This window comes from Cardiocondyla obscurior, linkage group LG18 (assembly GCF_019399895.1).
Source record: "Cardiocondyla obscurior isolate alpha-2009 linkage group LG18, Cobs3.1, whole genome shotgun sequence".
Lineage (NCBI taxonomy): Eukaryota > Metazoa > Arthropoda > Insecta > Hymenoptera > Formicidae > Cardiocondyla > Cardiocondyla obscurior.
Window position 1 is genome coordinate 3,064,553 of NC_091881.1, and position 13,981 is coordinate 3,078,533.

Below are 13,981 nucleotides of genomic sequence, written 5' to 3' on the forward strand. Positions count from 1 at the left end.
ATCGATGGATCTGAACTTATACTATCATAGAATAACGCCAGTAACCTACACGACTCCCGTTAAAAATCTTATTGCATTACGTACTCTTGAATTTCTCTAATCGTGATCTTAGAATACTACATAACGAGCGACATTGGAATCGAGAAAGAAAGAGGCATGAATATATAAAATGATGCTGTACTTTGCATCGATATGATTGGAATAGACTCTCTCAGAGACTCTAGTGATCAGAAGGATATGAGAAAGGCAAATGGTTCAGCTACGTGATATTACGATAAGACAATTCAAAGGAACGAATCCATGCAATATACTATTAAAGCGATTGTTTTTGACATCGACACTCAATGCCAAAACAGTTAGACTACTTTTGGTGATCTCTAGAAAGTTATTCCTACTCGAGCGGAAAATAGTAGAGTTCAATTGAACAATCTAAATTGAAACTCAATATTTCAACACTTTTTATATAATTCGAGTTAGAGTGATAAAACAGACGGTATTTAAATTATTTTTATCTTAATGCACTATATAATTCTAACTCTGTAAGCTATAATATAATTTACATAATATAGCCTAATGTTCAGATTTGTGCACACAAAATTATAGTAATTAAACTACTAGAGAAAATAAAATACATTAATAATTAAAACAAAAATAATCCAATGTTCAAAATAAGATAATTTAATTATTATTAGGTTAAAATTATTTATAAGATATTTATGTAGTTATTGCGGTTGTCGCAGATTAATTACGTATAAGTATACGTAAAAAATTATTGAAAGCTCTTCCGAAAATACTATCCGTTTAATCGGATCAATACAAGTCTGAGTACGATTGATGTACGCGAAGTAGCTATGCAAAGTTAGAATTTCAGTTATAGCATATTTCAGATATTCTAGATGTGAATATTTAAATAAGTATGTATATATTCATGTTAATACAATAATGATATTAGCTTGATAAAATTATGTGAAAAATTAATGAAAAATTTCTAAAGCACTTTAATTGCATAAAAGTTTAAAACTTGTCATTTTCTAACTTCTTTATATTCTTTTGATATTATATAAACTTTAAACAATTTAAATTTTATTGCAATTGCTTTATTGAAAAATGAATTTACGTGTAATGTATTTCAAATGAATAACAGACGGAAAATAATTATATCAAAATTATTGACAAGAAAAAAATAATCGGACGAGCCTCAAATATTATTACTTCGATTTAGATACAATATAAAAGTTATGGTTCTCATCGTTTGTGAAATACCAACAGCTGAAAAATTTTTGCATGGTACCGGTATTATTTCAATGGTTAATAAAATTGTTGATAAGTTTATCGATTAAAAATTATTAATAAATTAATTCTTTGAATACTAAAAAGTCGATGCACTAGTTAAACATTTTTGAGACTGCGCCATGCTTAAAACAAATTCTACAACATTGGAATTATTTTTATTTTTCCTCAAATAATATTTTATTTTTCCAAAACATATTGTAAAAAATATATGACTTACCAATCGATGCGCAGCTCCAAAGTTATTCAGCTATGACAATCCTGTAACAAAGAAATATAAAATTTTAATTGTACAGAAATAAAAGAATTTGTCTACTGTATAATAAAAAATTCGATAATGTAAAGCTGTTAATTTATTTGCAAATAAAAAATTATATTTACCGTGAAGTTGATTTACTGGTGTATCATGCCTCTCCTGAACCTCCTCCTCCTCCTCTCAGAATGGGATGTCGGACATCTCTCGCACACAAGGCACACACGATAACCGCGACCGTAAATTTACAATTGAGACGACATTCCTGAATTTAAATTTCGCGTACCAAAATTGTCCGATATTACTAAAACGGCATTCACGATAACGCGACTGACGAACCGTCTACGGTTCGTATATTCATTATCGGCGATGCGGTAGATTCTTCTCTGGACTTTCATCTAAAACAGAAAAAAAAATTTACATAAATATATAAAATCAGATCATAAATACTGTATAATATAAATTCATAAATATAGTTTGAGAAATAAAAATTAATAAATATACTTACATAAATATTATATCCTAATTTAATATTTTTCGGTCCTTCGCGACGTTTTCGGTTGCCGGCAAATAAAGACAATGTAATGTGTCGATTCTACGAGGATCGCATACGCCGCTCGCTCGCCGATGTCTCGATGTCTTGATCGGCCGCACGAACTTTCCTGTGAGATAAAAAAATACATATAATTACTTCTGCAAGCTTTGCAACTTGCGCGACTACTGGCGAGCAAATGTTAAAGTGACTACGTAAAAAATCGCGCAAGTAATGTACGCTACCCGTGCACTGCCTTCTACGCGTCTCTGTCGAGAGCTACGCATTGTACACTGAGAGATAGATATAACGTTTGTCGGGGCGACAACGGCATAGTGCACACTAAGAGACAGATATGGCTATTTGCCGCGGCAACGGCAAATGCCATATTGCCATATCTGTCTCTCAGTGTACGCGTTAAAATAATATATGAATCTCGATTATCACACATAAGATATTACAAATATTTATACCTTACGAAGTTGCAGGCGGTGGATGTCTCGCGATGCTCGTCGGTTATGACCCGCTTCGACCAAGATCTTGATTACTCGAATTCGCCATTCTGAGTACTACCGGTGACGGGGTTCCTGTCCGTCTCTGAGCGTCTTGATCGGCCGCACGATATTTACTGCAACACACAAGAATACATGTTAGTATCATGAGCATTTCTCAACGCGTTTGTCTATCAGCAAGAGAATATTCAAGTGACGCCGTAACGACAGCGCGCGAGCGCGTTACGTACGCCGTCCGTGAGCAGATTTCTACGCGTCTCTGTCGAGCGCTACGCATCGTACGCGTTAAAATATATACGTATCTTGATTATCGCATTAAATATTACAAATATTTATACATTATGGACTTACATCTAGTGGATGCCTTGCGATACGCTTCGATTACGATCCGCTTCGATCAAGTGATCAAGACTCCCGGTTACACGAACGGCCATTACAATTCAATACTACCAACGGCTTTCTTGCCGGAATTGGCGGCCCCGCAGCGCCTCCAATGAAAACGCCGCCGGTATCGCGTCGATACTACAGAAAGTGAGCGGTTCATTCAAGCGGAGCCTAACCAAAGCGGATCTAAATTAAATTCTTATCAACATAGATTAATTTTAATCTCGGCTCAACTTGCTCCTTATCTTTTTCGATAATTGATCACAAATGTAACATTGTCACAGCAAAACGCTTTATTTAACAACTACGACGGAAATATTCGATGGAGTTTTAAATAATATTTCTTCGCTTCGTATACAATTTTATAGATTTGACTTTATCGCCTAAGTCAGTTAATTGTTTAAAAAAATGATAATTAGTTTTACAACGATATTAAATGTGTCTGTAAGCACGGCTATATACATTGTGGCTACTTTAAAACTTACTAAAAAGGAACGTTGTTCATGTACCTTCAGTAGCCGTGATCGTCTAGTGGTTAGGACCCTACGTTGTGGCCGTAGTAACCCAGGTTCGAATCCTGGTCACGGCAATGTGTAAAAGCATTGTCACGGTGAAGGTCTTTTTTTTGTTTCTACTTCGCATTAAATATTAATTAAGACTATTATTTAACAGTGCAGTAGATTCCTTTTTTCGCCTTTCTTTTGATTATTTTATTATTATTTTTTTTTGTTAATTATAAATTATGTGAAAATGCACGGAAAAAAAATTATTTCTGTGCTAAAGATATTTTTAGCGATATTTTTATTTATTAATTATTTATGGCGTATATTTATAAGAATTAATTTATATAAAGTTCTCTATAAACTGTCACATATACATATATATCTTATATGTATATCAAATAATTCTGTTTATAATAAAACAAAAAAAAAACTTTCCACGTGTTGCAAAATCAAATGCGGTACTTAATTATCGCAATCATTCTCCGAATACCGTGAATAAAAATATTAACAGATTGTGATATTTGATACGTCGCCAGTGCAGCTTTATGCAATTTGATGCTCTCGTGGCTGAATTGGAACGCTATGTTGCATTATTGAAGACGTCAAAAAAGCAATTTAAAAAATGATCAGCATTCAGGAATTGTGCAATGGTAAACTGTTATAAGCTACAGCACAATTTTCGTCACAGCAGTGCAATGCGAGTTCGGCCACGACTTAATTGTGTTAAATAAAAAATTGTTAAGCGGGAGTTTATTACTCACTAACTAACATGATTCAACATCAATTTTTTCTATTAATTCATATTATATACTGTGCTGGTTCGTATTAATATTTTTTTAATTAATAATAATATATTATACTTTTGTTAAAATTAGATTAAAATTCTTTTTTACATGCAAATTGTTTGAGCAAAATATTTCTAACTACAACTTAACATTTTCTTTTAAGTTCTTAAAATTTAAAGTGTCATGTTCAAAAATATTCTCACACTTAAATTCTGTCATTACATATACCGTATAATTTGGCAATCAACGTATATTTGCAGTGACAATTCATGGCATTTTATTGAACGCAAATGATGCAGAAACGTGCAATTTACTATGCGTACAATGTAATGCCTCGGCGGTATTTGCGAACAACGAATGTGAATGCAATTTTGCTGAGAATAGTGACAAGGGTATACATTAACAAATATCTTCTATATTAATAAAATGTTAAAATAAAATTATTTTTAAAAAAGTCTCACATTATACTCGACAATACTGTACAGATTTAGATATGGAATGCATGCAACGTGTACAAAGTGAACTCCAAGATATCGAACAGAATATGCTCTACGAAGATCTGACAGATGAGGAGCGAAATGCACGTTCTATTTCAAGATATAATCGTCGTCTAAGACATGGTAAGATAAAATAGCCTATCAACAAAATCCCTTAACTTTCAACTGAAATGTTTCAAAAGCTTCATTGAAAAAAAACTTTTGGGAAAGTGCCACATATGTTTGCTCCACTCATATTTCAATTAAAAAATTTTACTCATCATAAAGCGCAAAGCTCGACAATTTTTTTCTATAAAAATAATTTCTCACACGGTAGCTTTACAATTAATTATTCACGATAAAAGTAATTTAATTCGTAAAGAAAACGCCGAAGTATATTGAAAATAAAGACCATCGAATTGTCTTGTAGGAGATGCCGAAAAAGTGGCACAGTATTTTATCAATGGAGGACCAGCGGCTGGTCACTCTCATTTTATCAGAGCATTCAATGCAGCTTACGATAACCAGCCTGCAACGAGTTCGTTTTCGGGCATCGATGAAAGTAATCCCGAAAACGAATTTCGTAGCGTATCGTTAACCAGTCCCAGTACCTCTTCAAATACATACGACTCTCCGTTACATATGGTACCAGAGTATGGACCACGCGCGAGTAAGACTATGCAGAATAAATGGATGTACATTCCCATGAGTCCAGGTATCGTCTACCCGACACATGAGGAATACGATCCGCACATGATGAACTCAATTATTCGGCCAAATAAATTGCCTCTTTACCGCATTGCATTCACACCGGTTACAATTCCCGATTATGGGATACATCAGATGTTATATCCTCACGTGTATCACTCCGAGTATCAACGTGGCCTTCTCAGAAGTTCCAATGTAAGTAATTAATCGTTTTAATTAACAAGATAATATGCTAATTATGATGATAAAGCTAATATTATAAATCCTTATTCTTAAAATTATTACATAAAATTGTAGACAAATAAATTAGCTGTATTTCTTTTCTAAATACAATATAGTCGCAAATTAAAATAAAAAATATATTAACGCAACAATTAATCTTTTTTTTTGTTAGCCTTTATCGGATAAGTATGATACAATCGTTGGTCAATCATGTGAAGATAACGAAGATTCCACTAACGATGATTCTAAGATTTCTGCCGCCAGAAATGCAGTAAGTTTCGTAACAATATAAGTATTAGTACGTTATATTCATATAAAGTCACATTGATTATTCTTGATTGCTAAAATTATTTAATGCAATTATTTAAGTAATTAATTTTTAACAGAAAACAAATTATAAATCTCAATTAATTTTTTTCAGCGTAAAGAGGTTGAGTTAGTACTTAATCAATCACGATATCCACTCTTCTCACAAGCATTATACAAGCTAAATCCATATTATCCTTATCCTTTAATGTACAATCCTTATAACTATTATTATCCACATATACCTCGACATGCGCAACATTATTCGGATCCGCAGATCTCTGCTACTAATTTACAATCTTTGTGTGAAAATAATGTAAATACTGAAGGAAGTGCAGTTCAAACTACTAACAAACCTGTATATTTTAATGACGGGACAGAAAAAATTGACAATACAAAAAACAATATTCCTAAAGAAAAAAGCACCCTCTAAAATAAGAGAAAATGAAACTGATAGATCATAAACGAGATAAACTAAATATATTGTATATATTTAATGAATCTATAGTATAAACTTGAATTTTTTCACGATAAAATTCACGATAAGTATTTACATTAGTTCTCTCATAAATTGTTATAATATATTTGTCATGTTAATAGCCAAATTGAATCAAATAATGAAAAACTAAATTGTATTTTAATTTAATGAGATCGCGCTATTTCCGAGAAAAATTCTAAAATATCCTGTATAGTAAACTCGAGTGTCACATTACTATCTGGATAACAACGTTGTATTAGTTCTTCGATATTTCTGTATTGTGCAATAAATTCATTCTGCATTTCACGCCAAACAACCTAAAATTATCAGATATAAATTAAGAACTTGAAATAAAAAAAAATAATTATTTTTATGTCTATAGAGATTATATTGCAATTATCAAATCGTAAGAAATATAAGACATATGTACACTGAAAAGCAGATATAGCAATTTACTGCCGACGACAGCTTGTGTGCGTTCTACTTACTTGCAACAAATTTTCTTCTTCACATAAATGCTTTTCAACTTTTCGATACAAGTTTTCCAGACCTTTTTTAACTTCTCTCGCTGGATATTCCTTTACTACACGTCGCAACTCTTGCTTACTGAAAGCCATCTGATAACTGACTTCAGATTCTTTCACACCAGCACCTACTTTAGCTTGTACACCTTCGAAGAAAAGCTGAAAAAAAACTCTTTATAATTATTTAAAAAATATATATGTTTATGTAATCATAAAAGAATTTTTAATTAATAATTTACATTAAGTTTCTCAAGAGGCCGTCCAAAATATTGCGTAACATAAGCACGAAGTGCATCTTGATATTTCTGTTTAGCTTCCTTTCGTTCATGATCCAGAACCGAGATTTTTAATTGTGAAAGAAGGTCATAAAGATGATGAAAGTTCTCTATAAAAAGATAAAAATTAATTCTTTATTTTAGACAATTTTATTAAATATTGAATTTGCCAATTACCCATTTTTATAACTTCTTGTGGCGTTTTGTGATGTTCTCGGCTATGAATAACAATAGCTTCGAACATGGTGCTCACAAGCTTCGTGTACCACTTTTCAAGATCAACTTTTCTATCGGAATTGCGAAAAATCTTTTCCGCGGTTCTCGCAAATGGCCCAAAGTTCTCTATGTATGGTAATATGCCACATTTATGCCGACGATTAACTCTAGTGTCACATAATATGGACTGTAGTTGCGCTTGCATGAATTTATCGAATGCACGTTTCACGTGGATCAGAGCAGATGCAAACGTCATCGATAGAAAGGAACCAGTATCTTGAGCGGACATGACATGCTGTGACAAACGCACTAATACGTACATACACCAGCTACAAATTTATATTACACGTAAGTAATGCAAATTTAATTAAAGAGATTATTATAACAATTAAAAAAACCATTTTTTCAAACTCACAAGCTGTCGATTTTATCCAAAAACCCAATAAAGTTGTTCAATTCCGTTTCTAACGACGGGAAAATTGCAGCCATGGTTGCGCGCACGTCTTCGTTCACTTGTCGCTCTAATCTTTTACTTGCAGTTGAAGTTACTGATCCAGGACTCGCTGCGCCATTACTTACATTTTCCACTTCTTCCATCTCGCTACTCTATATAAAGTAATATGTATTTGTAGTTATAAAACGAAATAAAATTTTATTGATATACTCACTTTCGAAGGAGAGAGAACTGAATCCAATTGAAGAAATGAGACACAAAAACCTTGTTCGGCGAGACATACAGGCTGCATTTGAGAAAGAACGCAATCGAGAACCGAATCTAAAAGATTTCCTTCGTCCATTGGAGTCCACATTTCGCCACTCAGCAAACAAAGGGGCGCCGGATTAAGCAAATCTTCACTCTTCTGACCACTAGACTTCGATGTATTTACTGAAAAAATATTTTTTTATTAATATATGTAATTTATGACGATAAAATTAAACTACATAATAAAATGCAATTGCAGCCTAAATTAAAACATTTTAATGCATATCGTTTTATTATTTATTCATTAATTATACCTTTACTGCACACTATTATTTCTTTACCTTGTAAACGTTTACTGACGAGTTTATTCTTAGCTTCCTCAAAAAAACGTTTCAAATCTCTTTTGTATAATTTGCTCATAGTATCAGTATACACTTTAGTTAATTGTACAAAGGCTTTATTGTCTAATGCTCTTAACAGCTGCATTAATTCGGTATACGGTACGAGCTCATTATGAACCCCTTGATGGGTTGGCAATATTAAATCCGTCATGGAAGTAGATGTATCTCCAATATCATTACCCTAAAATTAAATTAAACGGTTAAATGGCATTCTTGTTTTAATTATAAATATAATTATATTGTATTATTGAGAAAGAGATAAATAATTATAACATAATATTACCAAATGTATAAAAAGATTATTTAAATGTCTAGCGACAATGACTGAAAATTTTGCTTTGAGCTTGTCCAAGCGTCTTTTCTGTTCGGTAACAGCACTCAGCTTATCTAAACCCGATGGAAGAGGTGCTGTGATAGCTTTTAAAAGTGCCGCACCGGCATGACCGAGCTCTTCCCTCTCACCCGGAAGCTCCGCTTCGTTTAAAGTACGTTGATGTGTTGCGGAAATGTCTAATTGCGACTAAAAAAAAAAATATATATATATTAGATATCTCGAACTTTTATAATTTTATAGTTGCAATGACAAAAGTTAACTTAATTATTTGCAATTATATTGTACATTTTTATTTACTTACAATTACTAAATTAAGCTTGTCTAATAAAAGTCTCGCATTATTGTTTGCCGTATGTATAGCTTGATTTTTTTGTCCCACTCGAGCCATGACTTCTCTTATTCTTCCTAATGCTTCATCGTATGCTGCTAACCGTGCTTCTACAATAGAAGCTTCAGTTATTGCGGCGTCTATACTGTTCATGAGCTGCGTTACTCTTTGCTCTGACGCTAAGACCGAGTGTACATTTTCCTAAGGAGATAAAATATTAATATCGTAATTTCGTATTATAAATATTATATTTATTATAACATAATTCATTTAAAAAAATTAAATATTGCTATTTTACCCCATCGAGAACAGACAAATCTTTCGAAAGAGTTTCCATAAAAAGTTCAGCATTAGAAACGGCATATTCACAATTTTCCATCATTTGTTTTAAGTCGGCAGCTTCTTTTTCTGTGATAGGTTGGTAATCCGAACTAATAGGTGATGCTAAAAGATCTAAAATATACGATATTATTAAAAAAAAAAAATATTTAGCTAAAAAAAATATATTAGTAATTATAAACTTATTAAAAAGAATTAAATATATTATCATACCAGGTGAAAATGTAATACTGTCACTTTCCTTCAAAGCAGTCGGATCAATCAACCATTCTTTCGGAATATTTTTAAATTCTGGCCTCTGAGTTAGACTACACGAATACGTATATAAATTACTAATAAACGTTCGCCTTTCCTGTGCCGTCGTGGATGTCCATTTGTAAACTTTGTCAATATGCATTTCTATGTCCATTGAATCGTTTTTTACGCCGTCTATAACTTGTATATCGCTCAGAGGCCACGACTGTTTTTTCTTATAAACATTTTTATCATTCTTCTTCACTTGATACAACGTAAGAGATCCTGGCGTGTCGGTCGTTGTAGCCAAGCATAAAAAACTCATTTTTTTTTTCTTGTAAGCTTTACTAACATAGCAAACACTGAGCAACTTTTCGTCACTAACAGTGAACAATTCTCTTTGCAAAGTATGCCGAATAGCTGCCATTTTACGCCGAGATTAATTAATCTATATAATCCGTTATATATTCTCTATTGATATTTCTCGTTATTGCTAAATATTGCACCTTCTATTTTTCAAAAATCCTAATTATAAAAAATTAATTAAAACAATTTTTATAATACGTAAGAAGAGTATATACAAAATAATAAAATAAAAAATAATTTGTTTAATATAACGTAGTCAAATTTATACATTTATAAAAACAATTGTTAAACAAAAACTATAGAAAAAAATATCACAAATTGAGGTTAGGTCTTTTGCAGCAACAAATTATACTTACTTCTCATTTATATTTCGTAGTATTCCGAAGTTGATATTTATACAAGTATTGCCAGTAAATCTTTGCGTCACGTGAACATTACACTTTCCGTAATATATCATAAAACTGTAACGTGTTCATCTCGTTCATCTTCTCACTCCTAGAGAAAAGGAGTAAAGTAAGCTACGTATCTAATGGTTTGCCATGATGAACAACGAGTATGGCCGGTAACAACGTGCGAACGCGTGTTGCAATTCTTAAAAACTTACAGCGATGTAAATGAATAATTAAATATGCATGCGTGAAAATAGAAAACACCAACTAAGAAAGATTTCTTGCTCTGTCAGTGACAGCACGATAACGTCATCACTGTTACGCACTGACTCTGCTTCGTTACTCCGTACTTCGACATTCTACACGTCAATAGGTATAGATATAGTTAATCTATCAGTTCGTCAACAGTCAACAGTGCGATAAGAATGAAACGAGCGTGGCCCGTTATTGCTCAGTCATTCACTCTAAAACGACACAGGTAAGGAATTATCATGATAAAATTAGCATGCCGAATGAAATAGAAAAACAGGCCCGACGTATTTCTTAATGTACCGTTTATAATTAATCGTTATGCTATTTGGAAAATTTCAGAAAAGAGCTGTCATTACATCGAAGACACATCGGTCTGCTGTCACATTTGTAATAAATAAATTATTATTTCAGTGTACAATCGGCGAAACGTTACGCTGGAACAATGGCACATCCACTAGCTGCAGTATGCCAAATGAGATCAACAGCTGACAAGCTAAAAAATTTAGAGATCGTAGCCCAGTTAGCGGCCGAAGCTAAACATAAATTGGCCACGGTATGTGTATTCGATAATTAATAGTATTGCGTATCGAATATTGCAGTGTAAAACAGTTTACTTTTTTAACTTTTGTCATTTTACAGATAGCATTTTTTCCTGAAGCTTGCGATTTTTTGGGGGAGAGTAAAAAGGATATAATTGCTATGGCTGAACCTCTGACTGGGCAGACAGTAACATCTTATAAAGAGATTGCTGTTAAAAATGACATTTGGCTATCGTTAGGTGGAGTTCATGAAGCTGTGAATACCTTATTTTATGCTTATCTATAGAAGATAAAATAATTCTTTTTTTTAACAATGTACAAAGCTGTTTGTTATTTCAGTCCGATAACGTGGGAAAAATTTACAATACACATATATTAATAAATAATGAGGGACAATTGGTATCCGCATACAGAAAGATACACTTGTTCGATATGGATAACAAGGATACCGGAGTACGTCTGATGGAATCAGATTATGTGCTTAAAGGGACCGAAATTTTACCGCCTACGTCTACACCGATCGGCAGACTTGCACTTAGCATTGTATCCTTAATTAAAACATACACTCAAAATTTTTTTTTTATATATAATTAACAACGAAAATAGTGTTACGACATGCGATTTCCCGAGCTGTCACTAACTCTGCGGAACATGGGAGCGCAAATTCTCACGTATCCATCGGCGTTTACATATCAAACTGGAGCCGCGCATTGGGAAGTGATGCTAAGAGCACGAGCTATCGAAAATCAGTGTTACGTTATAGCCGCGGCACAAACCGGTGCGCACAATACGAAAAGAGTGAGCTGGGGACATGCTATGGCAAGTAATACGTATATAAATAATTTTCTTATTGCTCTAATTTTTTTTAAATAAAAATAAAGTGTAATTCATTAATTTTTAGATCGTAGATCCTTGGGGCACCGTCATAACACAATGTGCGGAAAAAACGGGTATAGCTATAGCAGAAATTGATATTGCATTACTGGAAAAAGTTAGGAAAAATATGCCATGCGAGGAACACCGTCGTACAGATTTGTATCCCAGAATGGAGTGTTAAAAATCGAATTGATATAAAGAATTTAATAAGCAAGTAAATAATTATAATCTTAAATAATTTTAAAGTATATTTGTATGTTGTTATCGTAATTTGTTAAAATTAAAATAAAATAATTATATTTTATTGATTTCTTTATTATAAAAACAAAGTTTTTTTTTTTATATTATAGCGGAAATAGACAGACGTAGCTGCAAATAGCTAGTTAACATACAAATAAATTAAATTTATCTTAGAACTTGTATGACAAATAATTAAATTACTAAATGTCAATTTGCTTTTCCTTGATGATATATACTATCAGTTAAATCTGCTTTTGACTGAATACCAATAATTTCAGTGTCAACACCTTGTAGTGCCCAATTATGTTCACAAATTTCCAATGCTTCCCATTCAGACTTGAAAGCTGCCTTTGGATCAGGTGGCATGGACATTGCTGCTCCTGATACCTGATCCTGCACTAATCTTGTAGTATCGGCGGCATTATTCTCACCAAGTACAAGTGTATAAATGGATCTTAACCCAAATACATTGAGAAAATACCATGAGGCTGAAGAAACCCATGCAGCATCCAAAGTAACTAATTCTATACCCCGTTGTAACATTGGCTTAAAACGTAATGTTAATGGAAATGGCACTTTTGCTGTAATTAAAATATTTACATTAAATTATACATATTTTTTTTTTATCAAGAACATAATTAAAATTTTATAGTTTTATAGTTTTTATAGTTTTACTTTAAAAATTTAAACTGTATAAATATTAAATATTTAAATAACATATACTTGTCACAAATCCAGAAAACATCCAATTGATCCAACCACCAATCAATACCATAGGCAAAACATTAGTAACATTTCCCTTTAACATTTCAGTCATCATACTTGGATCAGTCATAGGATTTTGAGAGACAGGAGGACGTTTCTGAGTCTTAAAATATCCAGTCTCTTCGTTATTAAAGAAATGCCTCCTAGTCATAAATCCTACTTTTGGTATATACTGACCATTCTCCCGGAGCAGTCTGGAGCGTATCATTACCTGACTGTAAGATATTTAACGTCATAATCAACTTCAATGAAAGTTTAATGATGTACATTCGAGTATTTACCTATCTTGCACCTGATGAAGCTCGACTTTCTTCTGTGAGGCGAGTAATATCGAAACGTAGTGACGTATTATACCGACTAGAAATGTGATCACTACTATAGGTAAGAATACCCACCCTCGGATATTCGGATCTAGCAACAGCTCGGCCATATCGGCTATTCCTACTACAAGAAATCTATTTGCAAGAACGAAAATAAGAGACGGAGTGACATATAAATCGATAGCCACTAATTAAAACTGCGTCTACTGGTCAGGACTCGACTCGACCACCGTGACAAACGTCATTCCCAGGTTATGTCAGAGTGCTGGGTAGGACCGCTGGGGGCACCACGGCTGGGGGTGCAGAGTAGTTTCCGATATTCTCTGTTAGAGGACAACACCAGTACCGAATCCGTGTCGGGACCGAGAGAGAAATCTCCGGTCCACGCGACCCCGGCTGATGGGCTTTGGGGCTATGGGCGGCGCGCCGCG

The 13,981-nt window shown here is 33.1% G+C and overlaps 5 protein-coding genes and 1 non-coding gene across 8 annotated transcripts in view; 3 read left to right on the plus strand and 3 right to left on the minus strand.

Moving 5' to 3' along the window:
• Mub (poly(rC)-binding protein mub) overlaps nucleotides 1-2,196 on the minus strand; it is a 113,554-nt gene extending 111,358 nt beyond the window's left edge. The window contains exons 1-3 of the mRNA XM_070668803.1: nucleotides 2,052-2,196; nucleotides 1,672-1,941; nucleotides 1,511-1,551 (exon numbers count right to left, since the gene is read on the minus strand). The gene's annotated coding sequence lies outside the window, so the exon portion shown is untranslated. The remainder of the gene's footprint in view (nucleotides 1-1,510; nucleotides 1,552-1,671; nucleotides 1,942-2,051) is intronic.
• A 1,292-nt stretch (nucleotides 2,197-3,488) lies between these two features.
• Trnah-gug (transfer RNA histidin (anticodon GUG)) lies at nucleotides 3,489-3,560 on the plus strand. Its single transcript has one exon. It is a non-coding gene; the product is annotated as a tRNA-His (tRNA).
• Nucleotides 3,561-4,131: 571 nt separating this feature from the next.
• Nucleotides 4,132-6,601, plus strand: LOC139109608 (uncharacterized). 3 transcript variants are annotated; one of them, XM_070668822.1, is made up of 6 exons: nucleotides 4,132-4,292; nucleotides 4,520-4,651; nucleotides 4,745-4,879; nucleotides 5,166-5,638; nucleotides 5,838-5,936; nucleotides 6,087-6,601. In XM_070668822.1, exons 1-6 carry the CDS (start codon nucleotides 4,244-4,246, stop codon nucleotides 6,402-6,404), a joined length of 1,206 nt encoding a protein of 401 aa, XP_070524923.1. In that variant the 5' UTR covers nucleotides 4,132-4,243; the 3' UTR covers nucleotides 6,405-6,601. The 3 variants fall into 3 exon arrangements, with proteins under 3 accessions (XP_070524923.1, XP_070524924.1, XP_070524925.1); XM_070668823.1 differs by having other exon boundaries at nucleotides 5,388-5,638; XM_070668824.1 differs by having other exon boundaries at nucleotides 5,451-5,638.
• Nucleotides 6,208-10,662, minus strand: Sec3 (exocyst complex component Sec3). The gene is made up of 12 exons (XM_070668764.1): nucleotides 10,526-10,662; nucleotides 9,783-10,328; nucleotides 9,529-9,683; nucleotides 9,204-9,431; nucleotides 8,852-9,088; nucleotides 8,509-8,749; nucleotides 8,133-8,350; nucleotides 7,880-8,070; nucleotides 7,426-7,793; nucleotides 7,213-7,358; nucleotides 6,938-7,132; nucleotides 6,208-6,766 (listed from the first exon to the last, which is right to left on the minus strand). The coding sequence occupies exons 2-12, from the start codon at nucleotides 10,228-10,230 to the stop codon at nucleotides 6,614-6,616; spliced, it is 2,580 nt and encodes an 859-aa protein (XP_070524865.1). The 5' UTR covers nucleotides 10,231-10,328; nucleotides 10,526-10,662; the 3' UTR covers nucleotides 6,208-6,613.
• Nucleotides 10,663-10,896: 234 nt separating this feature from the next.
• On the plus strand, nucleotides 10,897-12,529 carry Nitfhit (NFT-1 protein). The gene is made up of 6 exons (XM_070668830.1): nucleotides 10,897-11,036; nucleotides 11,222-11,363; nucleotides 11,450-11,605; nucleotides 11,689-11,892; nucleotides 11,956-12,168; nucleotides 12,251-12,529. The coding sequence occupies exons 1-6, from the start codon at nucleotides 10,984-10,986 to the stop codon at nucleotides 12,404-12,406; spliced, it is 924 nt and encodes a 307-aa protein (XP_070524931.1). The 5' UTR covers nucleotides 10,897-10,983; the 3' UTR covers nucleotides 12,407-12,529.
• Nucleotides 12,520-13,832, minus strand: Emc3 (ER membrane protein complex subunit 3). Its single transcript, XM_070668832.1, has 3 exons — nucleotides 13,512-13,832; nucleotides 13,189-13,445; nucleotides 12,520-13,046 (listed from the first exon to the last, which is right to left on the minus strand). Exons 1-3 carry the CDS (start codon nucleotides 13,658-13,660, stop codon nucleotides 12,673-12,675), a joined length of 780 nt encoding a protein of 259 aa, XP_070524933.1. The 5' UTR covers nucleotides 13,661-13,832; the 3' UTR covers nucleotides 12,520-12,672.
• Between the last annotated feature and the right edge of the window lie 149 nt (nucleotides 13,833-13,981).

Coding starts and splice junctions, on each gene's coding strand:
- Nitfhit (XM_070668830.1), top strand. CDS start 10,984: ATGAAACGAGCGTGGCCCGTTATTGCTCAGTCATTCACTCTAAAACGA. Junction 11,037..11,221: donor TTCACTCTAAAACGACACAG/GTAAGGAATTAT, acceptor TTATTATTTCAG/TGTACAATCGGCGAAACGTT. Junction 11,364..11,449: donor CTAAACATAAATTGGCCACG/GTATGTGTATTC, acceptor GTCATTTTACAG/ATAGCATTTTTTCCTGAAGC.
- LOC139109608 (XM_070668822.1), top strand. CDS start 4,244: ATGATTCAACATCAATTTTTTCTATTAATTCATATTATATACTGTGCT. Junction 4,652..4,744: donor TGCTGAGAATAGTGACAAGG/GTATACATTAAC, acceptor AATACTGTACAG/ATTTAGATATGGAATGCATG. Junction 5,937..6,086: donor TTTCTGCCGCCAGAAATGCA/GTAAGTTTCGTA, acceptor AATTTTTTTCAG/CGTAAAGAGGTTGAGTTAGT.
- Emc3 (XM_070668832.1), bottom strand. CDS start 13,660: ATGGCCGAGCTGTTGCTAGATCCGAATATCCGAGGGTGGGTATTCTTA. Junction 13,446..13,511: donor CTTCATCAGGTGCAAGATAG/GTAAATACTCGA, acceptor AATATCTTACAG/TCAGGTAATGATACGCTCCA. Junction 13,047..13,188: donor GTTTTCTGGATTTGTGACAA/GTATATGTTATT, acceptor TTTTAATTACAG/CAAAAGTGCCATTTCCATTA.
- Sec3 (XM_070668764.1), bottom strand. CDS start 10,230: ATGGCAGCTATTCGGCATACTTTGCAAAGAGAATTGTTCACTGTTAGT. Junction 9,684..9,782: donor CAGTATTACATTTTCACCTG/GTATGATAATAT, acceptor CGTATATTTTAG/ATCTTTTAGCATCACCTATT. Junction 7,794..7,879: donor TTGGATAAAATCGACAGCTT/GTGAGTTTGAAA, acceptor ATAAATTTGTAG/CTGGTGTATGTACGTATTAG.